The following is an 18082-nucleotide window of genomic DNA, read 5'->3' on the forward strand; positions in this document are numbered from 1 at the left end:
GTTCGAGTCCCTGTTTGAAAACTTAGCAGCAAGTTAAGCAATTTGCTTCGCCTCCCTGGGCCTCCATTTCCTCACCTGGAAATGAGGATGATGAAAGCACTCACCTTCAGAGGCTGGTGACTGTTCATGAGATGGTGCAGTTCAAGTCTGGCCCAGTGCCTAGGACGAGGTCAGTGCACAGATACTATCAGTTATCCTGGTTTGCTGTGCTAGAGAGTGAGGAGCATGTGTCAGCTGCACATCAGAGGCCATGCTGGCATGAGAAACCCCTTCTACGGATTCCAGAAAGGTCAGAAATTTCCAAACTAAGCTCTCTAACCACGAAGTAAATGAAGACCGAGTTCCTTGGCCTCTTTCACACACACACACACACACACACACACACACACACACACACACACGCAAAGCATTTCTGAGACTGTGTTATTCCCCTCCTTGATGGGACAGCCAAGCTCCCTGTCTCAGGCACACTGAGAGACACTTGACAAACTAAGAAATAGCCCCAGAGCCTTCCTCAGGCTCAGCCCCACGTTCTTCTCTTCTCTGTAGGCATGAGGGGCGGTGAGGGGAGGTGGTCTCTCTCCTCCATACCTCATGTGTCCCATTGCTACACTCCTTCCCCCAACCCCTCAATGTCCCTCTTCCTTCCCTTCCAGAATGTCTGTGCATTTACGGAACGTGCAATAACAGGATCGACAGTGACGGGGCCTGCCTGGCCGGCACGTGCAGAGAAGGCTCCACAGGGACATTCTGCCACAAGCAGACCTCCACCTGCGGGCCCTACGTACAGTCCTGTCATATCCACGCCACCTGTGAATACAGCAATGGGACGGCAAGGTAGGCGCCACCCTTAACAGCCCACAGCCACTGTGCTCCCTGTAGATAGACCCCACCCATAACTACACTCTTTGCAAACAAAGCCCTGCTTTCTCTGGCTGCCAGTGTGGCTTTTGTGGAGAAAACCTCAGACTGAGCTGGGTTCAAATTGCAGCACCCCCTGCTTTGAGACTTACCAGCTGTGTGACCGTGGGTAAGTCGCTTAACCTCTCTGAGTCTCACTTTCTTCATCAGTACAGTAAGGATGATGTTGCCTACGTAGCAGGGCACTGGAGATTATAAAAACTGAATGTAAAAGCACCCAGCACCAGGGCTAGCACATCACAGGTGTTCAGTCATGGAAACTATGATTATTATCACCACTTATGCAAAGAAATGAACATTTGTCCACCACTTTCCAACCCTTTAAAAATGCCTTTACTGGGGCACCTGGGTGGCGCAGTCAGGTAAGTGTCCAACTCTCCAGCTCAGCTCAGGTCATGATCTCACAGTTGGTGAGTTGGAGCCCCACATCAGGCTCTGCACTAATTGCACAGAAACTGCTTGGGATTCTGTCTCTCCCTCTCTCTGCCCCTCCCCAGCTTGTGTGCATGCGTGCTCTCTCTCTCTCTCTCTCTCTCTCTCGCTCTCTCTCTCTCTCAAAATACATAAGTAAACTTTAAAAATAAAAAAATAAATAAAAATGCTTTTACTTCCTAAAGCCATTAATAATGACTCCCCTGTTAAAGGCATCTTATAGGAAATTGGCTCTTGGTCATTAGATCATGCAGTGGGTTTAGAGACATGGGAGGGGCAATGTCAGAGGAGATTTCCCTCTCCAGGAAAATCTGCTTCAAAGTCAGTGACCACCCAAGAAATATCCTGGGAGATGCAGAGAATGTCTAGTATTCTTGGTCTTGTTTTTAAAGCATTTTTCTTAATTTGCAATTGCATAGTTACTTACTTACCTGCTTATGATCTGTCTCCCCCACTAGACCGTGGGCAGCGTGGGCCCAGAGACTGTGTCTTTTCCTCCACGGTGGTCCGATAGAAATGCATCTGCCTTGAGAGTTAAGATCTACATCCATGTATAAGTCAAAAATCACAAGTTATCAAAACTGTCCTTAAAACCTCTGAAATCACCCACAAAGGGCTATCAACATGGGTCTGCAGCAATACTATATAAACTTAGGTAAATCAAACAGTGTTGGAACCCATCAGTCTGGTTTTTTCATGCGGGTACCAGACTAAGTATTTTTTTTCCTCCAGGAGCCTTGATACATGAAAAACAATTCTATTTAAATTTTTGTGAAGCACTTATGATTGAATTTGCCGCAGTGACATGGGATAGGATGAAGCCACAGGCGACCCAGCACCTCTCAGAAGGGTCTCAATAAATTATCAGTGGAATGAAAGAATGAATGAATGGCGTGTTTGATAGTTAAAGTATCATGATGGGACATTTTGAAATGCGTGTCTGAGAGAAAGGGTGATGGGTCAGTAAACTATGTCCTCTCACGGAATCAGACTCCTGAGAGTGTCTTGCTCCAAAAAAAGAAAATCTGAGGGACCAGAGTGGGGAGAGAGGAGAGGTCTCATCTGACCGTCATTTTCAAGTACGCTAAAAACTATTGCATAGAAGGGACGGGAGTTGTTCTCTGCAGAACCACAGATGCTAAGCTAGAGGCAGATTCCAGCCCTGTGGAAGCAGGAAAGCCGCCAGACGCGGGGCCTCACGAGAAGCAAGCGTGTCCAGGTGCCCTGCTAAAGGTTCCACATGCTGATCTCATCTCCACAGCTCTGGGAGCGAGATTTTAGACTCTCGTTCCCGAGGAGGAAACAAAGTCTCCCAGAGGTTAAGGGACTCGTCCAGGGTCACACGACTGCTATGAGATGGGGCCTGGCTTCCCAGGTCTGACTGCAGACCCCCCGAAGTGCCCGTGACCACCTGACTACACTGGCTCCCTCCACGAGGGCAAACTGTCAAGCGCCTGGCCAGGAACCGGTTCAGCCCTGGCTGGCCGGCTTTCTCTTGGGCAGTGACTGCTTCCACGTCTGGGGCTGAATTTGTGCACTCACTCTTCTTTCGCAGCTGTGTTTGCAAAGCAGGATACGAAGGGGACGGAAGCCTCTGTTCAGAGATGGACCCTTGCGCAGGATTCACCCCGGGGGGCTGCAGCCACAATGTGAGTGTTGGTCTTCATTTCCAAGCGGCCTGGTGTTTTAGGAAATCCTGACGGAAGGCCTTACCAAAAAGAGCGGTGTCTGATGGCTTTTCGTGTTAGCAGATTTGCTGGATTCCTGAAGCTTTGAAGATGGTGCTGGTGATTTCTGTGAGCTTCCATTCCTAAATCCACATGTGCAAGGGACGTCCCAGGACCACAGAAGCGCGGGTCTTTGGGCTCTTAAAAGCACAGCCTGAGGATCAGATATTGGAGATTATTAGTACTAAACTACAGATTCAACTGTTACAGCTTACAAGAGACGAGTGCACCTGATCTCATTTGCTCTTCCCTCCCCGCCAGCCCAACGGGGCAGATGTTCTTATCCCCATTATACTGATGAAGAAACTGAGGTTTGGGGACAATAATAGAAACTAAATTCTATTATTGGATATAGCCCAGAGGTATAGCCCAAGCCCACCGCTGCCTTCAGAACACCTTTTGATTACCACCACCAGGCTGGAGTCACCTCCATTCCTTACCCACAGTTTAGAACCTCTCTGGCCCACCCACCAAGTATTCATGGCCCACCCACAGCCACAGTGACTTGAGGTGGATCAGATCGCGTTTCTCCCATGCTGAAACCCCTTCAGTAACTTCTCTTGGCTCTGAGGGTGAAATTCAATGTTAATGCCTTGCCCCACCCCCACCAGATGCCCCTTGGGCTAGTCCCGCCCACTCAACAACATACCTAGCACCTTTCTCCTCTCCTGCTGCCTTTCAGCCTCCTAAGGTGGTCATCCCGACAGGTCTGGACTTGGTACCATGGTTAAGAGCTTGGTCTTCAGCATTATAGAAACCTGGGTTTGTGAAGTTTTGTAGCTGTGTGACCAGAGGCAAGTTACTTACCTCCTCTAAGCCTACTTTCCTTACCTGTAACACAGAGACAATAACAGTACCTTCCTCAAGATGATGGCTTATACCAGCCAAACACTAACAACAGTCCCTGGCTCAATAAATGACAGCGATGTTCATGGTGATGGTCATTGGCTGGCCAACAACAAGCAATTCTGTTCCTTAAATCATCTCACCTTTTCTGTGGATCTCAGTGCAAATGTGCATATAGGATACAGTGCATACAGAAATAATTGTTTCTATTGCACTCCATGCAAACATGCGTTTCTAGAATGTACCTCCTTTTTTGGCTTTTGGGATCATGGGGCTCTGAGGTTTCAGAGATTTTGCTTCTTTTCCTCCTGCAGGCAGAATGCATCAAAACCGGCCCAGGGACCCACACATGCGTGTGCCAGCAGGGATGGACCGGGGACGGCAGAGACTGCTCGGAGATCAACAACTGCCTGTTGCCCGGCACCGGTGGCTGCCACGTCAATGCAACCTGTTTGTATGTGGGCCCCGGGCAGGTAGGTGCCACATACTAGAGAGCCTAGAGGAGCAGGACTCCTGCAGTGACTTCTCCCCGCTAGACACAGAAGCACTTTGGCTGGAACTTACTGCAGCTTTTTAATCCTTTGTAGTAGGGGAGAATGGGTTAATGGTCACAACAAACCTATGACGTGGGTACTTTTTTTTTTTTTTTTAAGATTCTGTATATAAGTGAGATCATATGGTATTTATCTTTCTCTGTCTGATTTACTTCACTTAGCACAATGCCCTTGAGGTCCATCTATGTTGCTGTAAATGGCAAGATCTCATTCTTTTTTATGGCTGAGTAATATTTATATAGAGATATAGATATAGATGTAGATATAGATATAGATATAGATAGATATCTCACATCTTCTTTTTCCATTTATCAATGGATACTTGAGTTGCTTCCATATCTTGGCTTTTATAAATAATGCTGCCATGAACATGAGACTGCAGATATCTTTTCAAATTTGGATAAATATTCAGAAATGAAATTGCTTGAAGGTATAGTAGCTCTAGTGTTCATATTTTGAGGAACCACCGTACTGTTTTCCATAGTGGCTGCACCAGTTTACATTCCCACCAAGAGTGCATGGGTTCCCCTTTCTCCACATCCTCGCCAACACTTGTTATCTCTTGTCTCTTTGGTGATAGGCCTCCTAACGGGTGTGAGGTGACATCTCATTGTGGTTTTGATTTGCATTTCCCTGATGACTAGTGATGTTGGGCATCTTTTCATGTGTCTGTTGGCCATCTGAGTATCTTTGTTGGAAAAATGTCTATCCAGATCTTCTGCCCATTTTTAAATAGAATTGTTTACTGTTTTGTTACTGCATTGTATGAGTTCTTGGTATATTTTGGATATTAACCACTTATTAGATACATAATTTGCAAATATCTTTTCCCATTTAGTAGATTGTGATTTCATTTTATTGATGGGCTCCTTTGCTATGCAGAAGCTTTTTAGTTTGATGTAGTCCCACTTGCATATTTTTGCTTTTGTTGTAACATAGGTACCGGCGTTATTCCATCTTACAAAAGAGGAAATTGAGGCACAGAGATGCTAAATAATTTGCTCACATGACATAGAAAATAAATCATGGTGCGAGATTCACACCCAGACTCCAGAGCCCCACTCCTAGTCACCACCTGACCGTACAAGTTTCAGTAGAACTCTACAATCCGTCAATCACTCTCACTTAACCTCATGTAAGGGAGACTGAAGCAGAGAAAGCTACTGCTTAGGACCAGTCAGCTCTGGAGAGGTGATGACGACTGTACTGTGATTATAGCCATGGAAAGTCCTATTCCTTGGAAGAGCTCCCCGCTGTCTTACATCTCACCAAGCATTTGGCAAGCAATTGCATTCATTTTGACTCACCTGAATTGCCAGATTGCATCTGAGAAAGAAAAAAAAATGTCTTGGTATCTTTATCAGTTTGCTAAGGATGCCGTGACAAAGTATCTCTAGGTGGGTGGCATAGAACAACAAAAAGGTACTGTCTCACAGTTCTGGAGACTAGAGGTCCAAGGTCAAGCTGTGGGCAGGCAGGTTTGGTTCCTTCAAAGGTCTGTGAAGAAGAATGTGTTCTGTGCGTCTCTCCTAGCTCTGGCTAGTTTGCTGGCCATCTTTGCATTCCTTGGCTTATATGTGCATCATCCTGACCTCTGCCTTCGTCTTCACATGCGTTCTCCCTGTGTGCCTGTCTGTGTCCAAATCCCACCTTTTTATGAGGACACCAGTCTAATTGGATTAGGACCTACCCACATCCAGTGTGACCTCATCTTAACTAACTATATAATAACAATCCTATTTCCAAGTAAGGTTACATTCTGGGGTACTGGGGTCAATATTTTAACGTATGAATTGGGGATGGTGAGGAATACCCAGCCCCACCCATATTAGTATCTATCTCCTCTCTACTCTTTCTTTCTGTGGACAAATTTTAAAGGCATCCTGATGTGGGAAATGGAGGAAGAGAAAGGTCTTTTTATACTGCCATGTAAGAAATAAAATAGACCATATTTAGGATGCCCACAGTAGTTACTAGTTGGCTTGAAAATAGATATTCCAAGTTGGCACAAATCCTAATTACCATGAATATTTATTTTAAAAGACAAACCATGGGGCATCTGGGTAACTCAGTCGGTTAAGCGTCCAACTCTTGATCTCAGCTCAGGTCATGATCTCACAGTTTGTGAGTTTGAGCTCCGCGTCCAGCTCTCTGCTGTCAGCACAGAGCCTGCTTCGGATCCTCTGTACCCCTCCCTTTTCTGCCCCTTCCCCGTTGGTTCTCTCTCTTTCTCTCTCTCTCAAAATAAATTTTAAAAACTTTAAAATAAATAAACAAATAAAAAGACAAACCATATTTGGCTTAATATGTCAGGGTAGGGGTGCGAGAAGGTGCTACCCCAATACTAAGTGGAGGAGATTAAACACCCACGTTTACAAAGTCTTGCCCTATCACGTAAAGACGTATTTAGGTGCTACTGTCCACATATACTTGCATCTAAGTTACACATATTTACCTTATAGTGCACACATAGCAAATAATAGTTATATTGTTAAAGATCAAAATTCATAAGTAGAAATTCTATTCATTTCTTCCCACAACTTAATGGGCTGTCTTATATCACGTATGGCCCTTCTAGGATGATGAATTTAAAAAGGAAGTAGCAAGAAACAATCAGACTGGGAAATGTAACGTAGAATGTGCAGACCAGCCGCTCTGGAATTGGAAGTGTAACAAATGAAAGACATTTGTTCTGTTTTCTCAGAGGGCCAAGCAGCTACGATTTCTGTGGTTCAGTTTTCAGGCCACATGATGGCAAGGCATGAAAGGCAGTTGTTTTCACATCTCCCCTTTGTTCTTGGAATTACAGAATGAGTGTGAATGCAAGGAAGGATTTCGAGGCAATGGGATTGATTGCGAAGAAATCACTTCGTGCTTGGAACAAACTGGGAAATGTCATCCACTGGTGAGTTACTTCATTTTCTTTAGCCTTACCTTAACAAGAAAAAAAGCTGGGACTCCTGGATGGTTCAGTCGGTTAAGCATCTGACTTTGGCTCAGGTCGTGATCTCGCAGTTCGTGGGCTTGAGCCCGTGTCGGGCTCTGCGCTAACAGCTTGGTGCCTGGAGCCTGCTTCGGATTCTGTGTCTCCCTCTCTCTCTGCCCTTCCCCTGCTCACGCTCTGTTCCTCTCTCTCTCTCTCTCTCTCTCTCTCTTTCTCTCTCTCTCTCTCTCTCAAAAATAAATAAATTTTTTTTAAGTTTAAAAAGAAAATAAGTTACCTGAGAAAGAAAGAAAGCTAGATTACTTCTTATTCGGACCTACTAATGAACAAAATCTTTTCTCCCCCTGAAGAGAGTCCCCAAGCAAAATGAGAGTAGTTCTTAACAAATTTCACCCCAACCCAAGTGTTGGAAGAACCAACATGTAACACAGGGTCCCCAGTGAAATCAGAATTTCAAATAAATAAAAATTCTACAGCACAAGTATGTTCCAAAGATTGTGTAGGACAAATTTATACCAAAAATTATTCATACCCTCTCCAAAGTTCATTTTCAACTTGGTAATTTTTTATCTGCTAAATCCAGCGATTCTGAACCAACAAGATAACTGGACTCCCATTTTCAATGTCATAACAGAGTTTACCACAAATTATTGGTGACAATGCCCATTCTAGGGTAGAGTGTGTCTTGTGTCTAAATTATGGAAGAACAGGCTTGCAGAAGAGCTTCATTATGCACCTGACATCAGAACCAATGAAGATTGCACCTTAGTCACAGTGCTTTTGAAGGCCAGGAGCAGAATCCACACAAATCAACTTACGCAAAAAAGGAATTTGCAGGGAGTACCCTAGGGTAGCACCATGGCAGGAAATACAAGCAGACTTCCCAAGGACCCAGAATCAAAACCTGAAGACAGCAAGGTCAAAGCAGCCTCTTCCTCTAATCCTCTGAGACTATGTGATCTCTCATGTTGCTTTTCTCTGTGCATCTGTTTTCTCTTTGTCTCTTTCTCTCTCTCTCTCTCTCTCCCTCTCTCCCAACTTTTAACGTTTCTCTTTGCATCTTGGGGGTACACAGCTCCCTTTTCTTAGATCAACGTCACCCTCCACCCCCAAAGAAGAAAGGATCTGACCAACTCAGAGGAGTCCACGTGTCCACATATGAGCCAGTCAATGATGGCCAGGGAGGGTGACGACATATTGGGAACATGGTTGCCAGGGTAGAGGCAGAGTAGTTGTTAAAGAAGAAAGATGGGAGAGATGCCCCCACAGTATCTATTTCTCAAGAATCATGTGAGCCCTTCATAAATCTGAAGGAGATCCAACACTCTTGCTACGTTTAAGCCCAACCAAGTCCTGACAATCCAAACATGGGAAGTTATTGCTACTTTCACTTCCTTCCAAAGCCTTTAGGAAGAAACATAGAGATTCCAGATAAAATCAGTACAGGACAGCCGGCAAAGTTTGAATTTCAGAGCCCCTTCGCCCCCGGCGAAGTTTGAATTTCAGTGAATCCTTCTTCAGCACCAGTGTGCCCCAAACATTACACGGGACATACTTTCACTAAAACGTATTTGTTGATCTGAAATTCAAATTCATGTGGTGTCCTGTGCTTTCATAGGCTCAATCTGAGCGGGATGAAAGGACAGAATGTAATTGTGATTAACGTTTATTGCCTCTGGGCACATTTGCATGTGATAACTGTTGTTGCCGTTTTCATGGTGTTTGACAGTTTTAAAAAGCTGTCCCCTATATGGATGCATGTGACATTCATAGCCCAGCAGCGAGGCACCAATCGTGTAGACAGGAACCTTTCATTGCTACAGGGCAGGGTCTGTGGGTCACTCCCAACATCTTCCAACCCCAGAGCTGCACGTTCCCACCTTAGATGGAGCCAGAGGGCTCACGGATGTAACTGGAGGCAAATCTTTTGTGAGGAATGCCAATTCTTTCTTTTCTCTTCCTTTTGTCAGGCAACCTGTCAGTTTACTTCTTCTGGCGTCTGGAGCTGTGTTTGCCAAGAGGGCTATGACGGAGATGGCCTTCTGTGCTATGGAAATGCAGCCGTGGTAAGTGAGCAAGACAAGCTCTTGTGCAGAATAATAAAGACAAAAGTCTTTTAGAAACTAAACAAAACTCTTCGCTAGGATGCCTTTACAGTGCTCTGCCAATCATTTGCTCCAGGAAATTCCCTACGAAGCAAGCTGCTTCGTGCAGATGGCATATGTGTTCTGTGGGTCACAAGCCTAAAGGCTGCTGAGGGCTCGCTTTTGTTTGGTACCTTCTATGCACCAAGCAGGGGGACTTCCTTTCTTGGTGTCCTACCTCTTCTGTTCGCAAACTTCCCTAATGAGCAGCTAACTGACCCTGCTAGCCCTCTAGAAGACAATCAAAGCTAAGCTGCCCGCGGGCCTCAGCGGCAGAGTGGGGGATCCAGCCCGAGGCTGTGTAAGCGCAGGGCTCAGGCACTTAGCCACCAGGGCCGAGTACTCAGGGAGAGGGCCGTGCACATCACACCGAATTGTCCTGGCTCAGACGTGGTCTGTCTCCCCAACCTCAGGACTGTGAACGCTTGAGGGCAGATCTTTGTCTTGTCTCCTACTTCACTCCCAGTGTTTACAAAGAGTTGTTGAATGAGAAATAAATCGATAAATGTTCTCACTTCATTTTGTTCAACTTGCTGCACTTTGCTTCCTGCCCCTCCTCTCTGCTGAAACCACCGGGCCCACAGTCCTCAGGGCTGTGCCCCCTTCCCACCCAAGCCTCGCCCCAGCCTGCGTTCCCCTGGGCTGATGGCCCATCTGGCCCTCGGTCTTCCTGCCTCTTCAGGGTCCTGCCCACCCTTCACTTTACGCTCTTCCTTCTACTCACCCTGTCAGGCCAGGAGCTCCTGACACCCAGATCATGGAGGGGTGACCCAACATTTTCTCACTGCCCATGAGCCTCGTGTCCTAAAACCTAAGCCCCAACACTCTGCTTTCACAATGCCCTCTCCTCAACAGAAAGCAAGATGAGGTCCAAACCCTTAGCCCGGCGCTCCGGGCATCTCTACACGGGCTCCACTCACTTAGCCCAGCCATCTGGTGACCTGTTCCACTCGCCTCTCCCACAGACCCTGGCCTCCTCTCCCCGTCTTCCTGCCATCAACTCATGTCCCACCTGCACCCCCTCTCCCTTGGAGCAGCCCCCTCAGGAGATCACTCATGCATCTCAACTCTTGCCCTTGTCAGTTTACTAATTCGCTATCTGATAGGTATTTACTAACTCATTTAATAACCTCAACTACTTTCAAAAAGGAGTGGAGACAACTCTAAGATTTATTGCCTCTGTGCATATTTGCATATGATAACCATTGTGGCCATTTTCATGGTGTTTAATAGTTTTAAAATGCTGTCCCCTACACGGATGCATGTGGCATTCATAACCCCAGCAGCAAGGCATCATCACATTCATTTTTCAGACGAGACACCTGAGTTCTCAGAGAGGTTACGTGACTTGCCCAAGATCGCACTGGTAGTAAAGGGCAGACTCAGGAAATGAACCTGGTCGTTTTAAACTCAAGGGCCAGAGTTTCCCCTACCACACCTGCACGTGTCACTGATCTAATGGCACTGCCTTCAAAGTCTTAACTTCCCCCAAACAAGTAAAGGCAGTGTGTGAGGGCAGAAGTCATCTTTTCCTTTTTGTGTCTTCTACCCTCCCTTCACTCCAACCTGGTGCCCACCACAGCGGCTCAGTATACATGTTCATTAACACATTCCACGGTAGAGAAATGCAAAGTAGGAGTGGCTAAGATGGAGCATGGCCCGCATCACAGCTTCTATTCTAAGCACTTTAAAACCTTAAGTCCTCCAAATTTCACATCAACCTATCAGTTGGAGCTTTTATTATCCCCATCTTATGGACAAGAAAATTGAAGCCCAGAGAGACTAAGTAACTTGCCTAAGCAATTAGGAAATGACCAAACCAGAGTGAAAACCGGGGTGGTTGGGCCCTGCCTCCCAAGCCACTACTCAAGGTTGGCTCTGAAAGAGGGCTGCCATTGAGCCCTGTGGCCCTCCATGAGGTTGGGTGCCATGTTCTTAACAACTCAATTCCAATTTGGAAGAACTTCAGGTGGTTGTCTGTCTGAAGTTTCTGGAATTCCTTCTTTGCCTCAAATATAGAGGGTGATGGAGCCACTAAGCGTGAAAGAAATGCGCAGCTCTGGCAACGTGGAAATTCAACCAGCTGGGGCTCCCATTCATGCTGGAAACACAAATGAGCCCAGCCATAGGAAGGCTAAGTGCGTGCTACTCAGACACGCACTGTGGTTATGCTTCTCATTCATTGTTCCTTTTCTCGTGTTCTCTCTCATCTCTCCCTCCCTCCCTTGCACGACATGAATAAGGAGTTGTCATTTCTCTCTGCGGCAGCTATATTTAACCAGTGGATAAATGTGAGTACCTTTGTTGGAATGTAGGAAATGTACATAATTTTAGAAATTTGGAATGCATGGAACAGAAAACCGAAAGGAGGGGAGCTGGTAGGAAGGAGGGAAGGCAATCATCCGGAGCGGTGGCTCTCCACGCTGACTGCACTTTAGGATCACTTTGAATAGCCATGCCGAGGCTCCCACCTGCACACCCTCTGATTCGATTGGCCAGGGGTTTACCCTGGACATCATGCATTGTAAGAGCTTCCTGGGTGATTCTAGCACGCAACCAGGGCTAAAAACTTCTGGTCTAGGTTAAGCCGGAGGGGTCAACTTTTCAACCAATTCAAATGTATACATATGGCTTCATGCATCAAGAGGTCTTTGTGAAAAGCCAGCATATCATTATTGCAATTCACCGAGTTGGATTTGGTATTCATAGTTACAATCTGGGGTAATCCATGTGCACTTAGCTGTCAGTCCAACATGCCTAGAGGAGCTTTTTCTTCTCCCCTGGAAAGTTCTATAATGCAGAATCCAATCCCCGCTGTACCAGTTGTCTGAATCTCTCTCATCTTTGCATGAGTGGACCAAGGTCCCTTCACAACCAGTGGTTTATTCCCTTTGAGAAGACACGTGCCAAGATAGGTAATCCACTCCGGGATGGCTAGTTACTGTGTAGGGCCTCTCTGCCCCCACCACATGGAAGGGCAGGGACTGAGAATCCTATTGTACAATGATGATTTCCGTGTAGACTAACCCCACATGCGTAAGCTTGCCTGGTGGTGAAGTGGACCCAACTCATCACAATACACAAGAACACATCCTCCCCAACCCTACTTTCAATACTTGAAATCAGCCATAGTGGGAGGGTACACACCACAGAAATCAGGGAACACTACATATGAAGGCTTTTTGTTTGTTTTTCCTGGGAGCAGCTGTTAAACCTAAGCGCACCACTTCTACCCAGAACTGGCTCTAGGGAAGAACGAAAAGTAGGTTAAGTTTGATTTCAGGCCTCCAGTGTGTCCCCCATGCTGAAATGCTTCCCATAACCTTCCCACCATCCTTATTCCAAGGGCATCCAAGGGTTCCCAAGGTTCTCCACACATACATGTGCACACACACACCCACACACACATGATCAGCAAGACGGTGCTCTGATTCTTTGTTTAGACTAAAGGGTAAATGACTGATCATGACTCAAAGTCTGACTGGAGGATCAGGAAAATGTGCCTTTTGACAAAACTCACAATTTAAATCAGAAGAATGCATCTCATAAGAGCATAGGGGGCACCAGCCAGTGGGTGGGATGGATTTGGGAAAGGGGTCCCTAAGACCTTTCCAGTATCCCTGAAATTACTTCGCATGGGAAGTTTTCATCTCTGCCAAGCATTCAGCCAGCCCTGTCTGTCCTCTAATGTGAATCAGGCCTACTTTCCTTCCCTCCTATGATTCAGAATGCTTCTCTACAAGCCATGCTGTCAGCCGCCTCAAACCTCACTGTCCTCGTGCCCTCCCCGCAAGCTATTGAGAACATGGACCAAGATGAAAAAGCCTTTTGGTTGTCCAAGAGCAATATTCCAGCCCTAATAAAGTAGGTATTATGTATTTAATTCTTCACGATATCTTATTAGCATCAGTGTGAAGGAAGTTCAGTGGAGGGAGGTCACGTGGTCCTTGAGATCCATGAAACTCAAATGTTCCAGAACTCTCCTACCCCAGGATGATAACAGTTAACGTTATTGACAGCCAAGTCTGTGCTAACTGCCTTAGGTGTAACTCAGTTCATCCTCCCAGCAACCCTATGAGATGGGCATTAAAATTAGACCTATTTTAGAGATGTGCAAACTGAGGCAAGGGTGATTAAGTAACTAACCCAAGGTTTCATGTCTGATAATTGCAGGGAAGAGGTTCTGGCTCCAGAACCTATTTTCTTAACTTCTCAATGATACTGCCTCATGCATGGATCCTTCACTGTAGCCATTACGGACTGTCGTTTCAGATACCATGTGCTACTAGGCACGTACAGAGTGGCAGATCTGTGGGCTCTGTCACCTTCTGACATGCTGGCAACGTCTTTGCAGGGCAACTTCCTTCACCTGGCAAAGGCAGATGGGGTAAGAGAATGTTGTAATTTGTCTGTTTAGTGGAGATGTGTCATCTGTGTTCATGCTGCCCTCTTAACAATTTCTGTGTTGTGGAAATGTCCAAACATGAGCAAACATGGATCAAGAATAGAACTTCCATGTAGGCATCACCCAGCTTCAACAACTGCCAACGTATACTCATACACACACACACACACACATTACTCTGTAGTAGTGATCCTATAAAATGTGCACCCCCCCCCACCCACTGGTTGGCCATGTGGCTCCTTCCAACAGACCACAAACTGATCCACAAAGGCAAATCTTTCCATTGTCCTGGGTAAACGTTATGCAATTTCACAACTTTGGTTATTTGTATATGGTTAACTAAAAGCTGATTACTGGTAACCTACTAGAGACGTTATAGATTGCCAAAATTGTATATTAGGTCAGGGTGGATCAACAAATATCTGTTGAGCACCTTCTACGTGGAGTTAGGGCAGTGCCAGAGCCCCATAGAGCTTGCCTTCTGGCCCTTACTGCCATGTGTCAGGACTTAGATTCCGTCTTCATCAGGAAGTCTGGCTGCCCTGCTGCATAGGGCAGTGTTTTATAGCTCTTTATGTGAACTGCACAAGATGAAAATGATGATTCTGCTAGAAAGTGGGAACTGCCACATCAGTGGACCCTGGGCCACAGTCAAAAATGTCTTAGAATTACTGCTCTAAAACATTTTTACCTTTCTACTCATCGGCGTGAGCACTGTGAAAAGGGTCTATGCCTAGAATTACCAGAATGTATGTACTTCATCAGATCAGTCTTTTTAGAAAGCCAAAAAGAGTTGAATACAGCCCATGGATTCTTTATATATTATAATAATTCCAGTGCATTACATACATATATCAATGTGTTGTTTTCCATAAGTGTTTAATTTTTTTTATGTTTATTTATTTTTGAGAGAGAGAGAGACAGAGCACGAGCAGGGAGGGGTAGAGAGAGAGGGAGACACAGAATCTGACGCAGGTTCCAGGTTCCAAGCTGTCAGCACAGAGCCTGATGTGGGGCTTGACCCCATGAACCACGAGATCATGACCCGAGCCCAAGTCAGACATTTAACCACCTGAGCCACCTAGGCACCCCTTCCTTCAGTGTTTTAGCTGATTCTCTTAGCAAGCATTTATTGAACACCCATCCTGGGCAGGCTAATCGTAGGTTCTATACATTCTGAGACAAATCAATTGGGACCATTGACCTGGAGGAACTAATCACCAGAGACACATTTTTAATGAGTTCCTATGTCTGATATAAACGTCTCCCTTTAACCAAAAGAGATGTGCAAGGTGGCCAGGAATGCTTATTTCAGGGATTCTGCTGATGTAACTTGGGAGCTGCTCAGGGTGAGACGAGTCCCCTTCTGCACCTAGGTTCCCAGAAGGGATTTTAAATAAAGGGTAATGGTGAGGAGAAGAAGAAAGGAAAGTAGCGAGAATGGAGTCCCAGTTGTGTCATGGTTAGTTGGTGACTGGGTTGGTGGGTAGGTGGGGTAATTAATGCTCTTGAAAAGTAGCTGGATGCTGATCAGGAAAGTCGGTTACTGTCCCCATTAGTTTGCTAAGGCTGCTTTCACCACGCGCCACAAAGCGAGTGGCTCAAACAACAGAGAACTTTGTCTCAAGGTTCTGGAGGCCAGAAATCCAAGATCGAGGTGTGAGCAAGATTTGTTCCCAAGGGCTGTGGAAGGAGCTGTTCCAGCCTCTCTCCTTGGCTTGGACGTGGCCTTCTTCACGCTCACACAGTGTTCTCCCTGTACAGCTATGTCCAAATTTCCTCTTCTTTTTTAAATTTTTTTTTCAACGTTTATTTATTTTTGGGACAGAGAGAGACAGAGCATGAACGGGGGAGGGGCAGAGAGAGAGGGAGACACAGAATCGGAAACAGGCTCCAGGCTCCAAGCCATCAGCCCAGAGCCTGACGCGGGGCTCGAACTCACGGACCGCGAGATCGTGACCTGGCTGAAGTCGGACGCTTAACCGACTGCGCCACCCAGGCGCCCCCCAAATTTCCTCTTCTTATAAGAACACCAGCCATATTGAACTAAGACCTACCATGATGATCTCATTTTAATGTGATTACCTCTATAAAGACCCTATTTCCAAATAGGTTCCATTCTGAGGTACTAGGGGTTAGGACTCCAACGTATGAATATTGAGGACACAATTCAACCCACACAACACTGTCTACACTGCTTTTCAAACTGCAGGGTCACTTTGGTGAGCCTCAACCAGCACTCTTCAAATGAAATAGAAAAGACAAGAATCGGTATTCTGGGACCTCCCAAATAGTAGAGAGGAAAGTATCACTTCATTTTGATTGTGTGCATGCGTGTGTGTGTGTGTGTGTGTGTGTGTGTGTGTGTGTGTGTGTATGATGTCTAGTGTGTCACAATGTCACAATTAAGGACATTTCTAGCTTTGGGTCATAATCCAAAGTGTGAGAGTTGCTACTGCTCAAGAAGTGTAAAACCCAGAAACACTTTTAGTCCGTGGATGTACGACTCTAAGGACACTCACCTTCCCATGGTGGCTTGCATTTACAGAATATCACAATCGAAGGAGCATCTGTCATTGACAGCGACAATGCAGCCACAAATGGCGTGATACACATCATCAACAAGGTACAGACTTGCAATGTTTCACACATCCTGTTCTGTGTCTTTTGCGGGGACAGCCGACCCTTAACGTAAAAGTAACCTGTGTTGTGCTCCATGACTTTAGTGTTAAAACTGTTTAGAGGCTCTGTTCATTCAGTCAGACTCAGCCTATTTATTCAGGCTATATTCTGCCACGGGCCCTACATCAAGGATGGTCACCTAGATTATATTTCTTACTTATGAGGATATCTTAATCAAGAACTGGAGGAGAAGCAAGGGGTTATGTATAGTTTTCCTCTCCCCTTTCTGCATTGTTGCACCCTAAAAAGATGGGGGGAAGGAAGGCCCTAGAAAAAAATGGAAAAGGGTAGAAAAGGTATTTTGAAATTTTCATTTTCTTCTAAGACACAATTCAACGGTACTCAAAGGTATGTGATAAAAAAAAAAAAAACATAGTGGGAAATGGGAGTTTAAGCTATCCTGTAATTTTCAGTTACTATATTAGGATTTTCATTGAAAATTAAGGTGAGAAGTGAGGGTACATTGGGAAATTTTAAAAGGTGGGAGATTGGAAAAGACAATTAACTAATAGCATTTTAACTAAAATTATCCTCACTTGGCACTTATATACTCACTTTTGATTTTAATTTACAGAAAAGTTCAATTATTTCTATTCAGAAAAGAGAGGCAATTTTAAGACTCCTAGATGCGTTATTTTGTAAAAACCTTGCAATTTCTTTGTATTACTGAGATGCATTAAGAAAAACATTTTTGAGCAAGTGATTCATCACTTGCACAGAAATATGTTGGGTTTATGACTTTTTTTAATGTCTATTTACTTAGAGAGAGTGGGGGGGGAAGGAGAGGGAGAGGGAGAGGGAGAGGGAGAGAGAGGGAGAGAGAGAGAGAGAGAGAGAGAGAGAGAGAGAGAGAGAGAGAGAGAGAGAATCCCAAGCAGGCTCCTCACTGTCAGCACAGAGCCTGACGCGGGGCTTGAACACATGAACCGTGAGATCACGACCGGAGCTGAAATCAGGAATCAGACACTTAACCGACTGAGCCACACAGGTGCCCTGGGTTTATGAAGAACATTACTTAGCAAAGGTATTTTTCTTCTCCAATCCTGGCTTTCCAAAGGACTAAAAACCTTTTTGGAAAACATAAAATTACCCCGTCTCATTTACACACCTTGTTAGTACAGCGATACCTCAGTCTGTCTCCTGAACTGAGTATTATCATGGGGCCAGTTCAGGTCTCACCTCCTCTTTCAAGCCTTCCTTCATCCCTGCGGCCCATATCATCAAGGATGGCGTGTACTATCTGGGTACCATCACGTAGCTAGCTATGTGACCTTGGGCAAGCCACAAAACCAATCTGAGCCTCATTTTTCTCCTCTGGTAAGAATTAAATAACACCCTCTCTCTCAATGCCTGCTGCCCAGCAGGCCTTCCCTCCACAAATGCTGGTTTTATGCCTTTCTCCTTCCTCTGTCCTCCCATGGGATGAA

General features: G+C 45.6%; 1 protein-coding gene across 1 annotated transcript in view; it reads left to right on the top strand.

The window, feature by feature from the left end:
* STAB2 (stabilin 2) overlaps window positions 1-18082 on the top strand; it is a 165309-nt gene that overhangs the window by 77428 nt on the left and 69799 nt on the right. The window contains exons 23-31 of the mRNA XM_047066788.1: window positions 657-837; window positions 2909-3002; window positions 4241-4399; window positions 7290-7385; window positions 9395-9490; window positions 11812-11859; window positions 13296-13432; window positions 13841-13955; window positions 16522-16599. Of these exons, the coding sequence (XP_046922744.1) occupies window positions 657-837; window positions 2909-3002; window positions 4241-4399; window positions 7290-7385; window positions 9395-9490; window positions 11812-11859; window positions 13296-13432; window positions 13841-13955; window positions 16522-16599 (1004 nt within the window). The remainder of the gene's footprint in view (window positions 1-656; window positions 838-2908; window positions 3003-4240; window positions 4400-7289; window positions 7386-9394; window positions 9491-11811; window positions 11860-13295; window positions 13433-13840; window positions 13956-16521; window positions 16600-18082) is intronic.

This window comes from Lynx rufus, unplaced genomic scaffold (genome assembly GCF_022079265.1).
Source record: "Lynx rufus isolate CCGP_SWC_20201006 ecotype Redwood Valley unplaced genomic scaffold, mLynRuf1.p SCAF_7, whole genome shotgun sequence".
Lineage (NCBI taxonomy): Eukaryota > Metazoa > Chordata > Mammalia > Carnivora > Felidae > Lynx > Lynx rufus.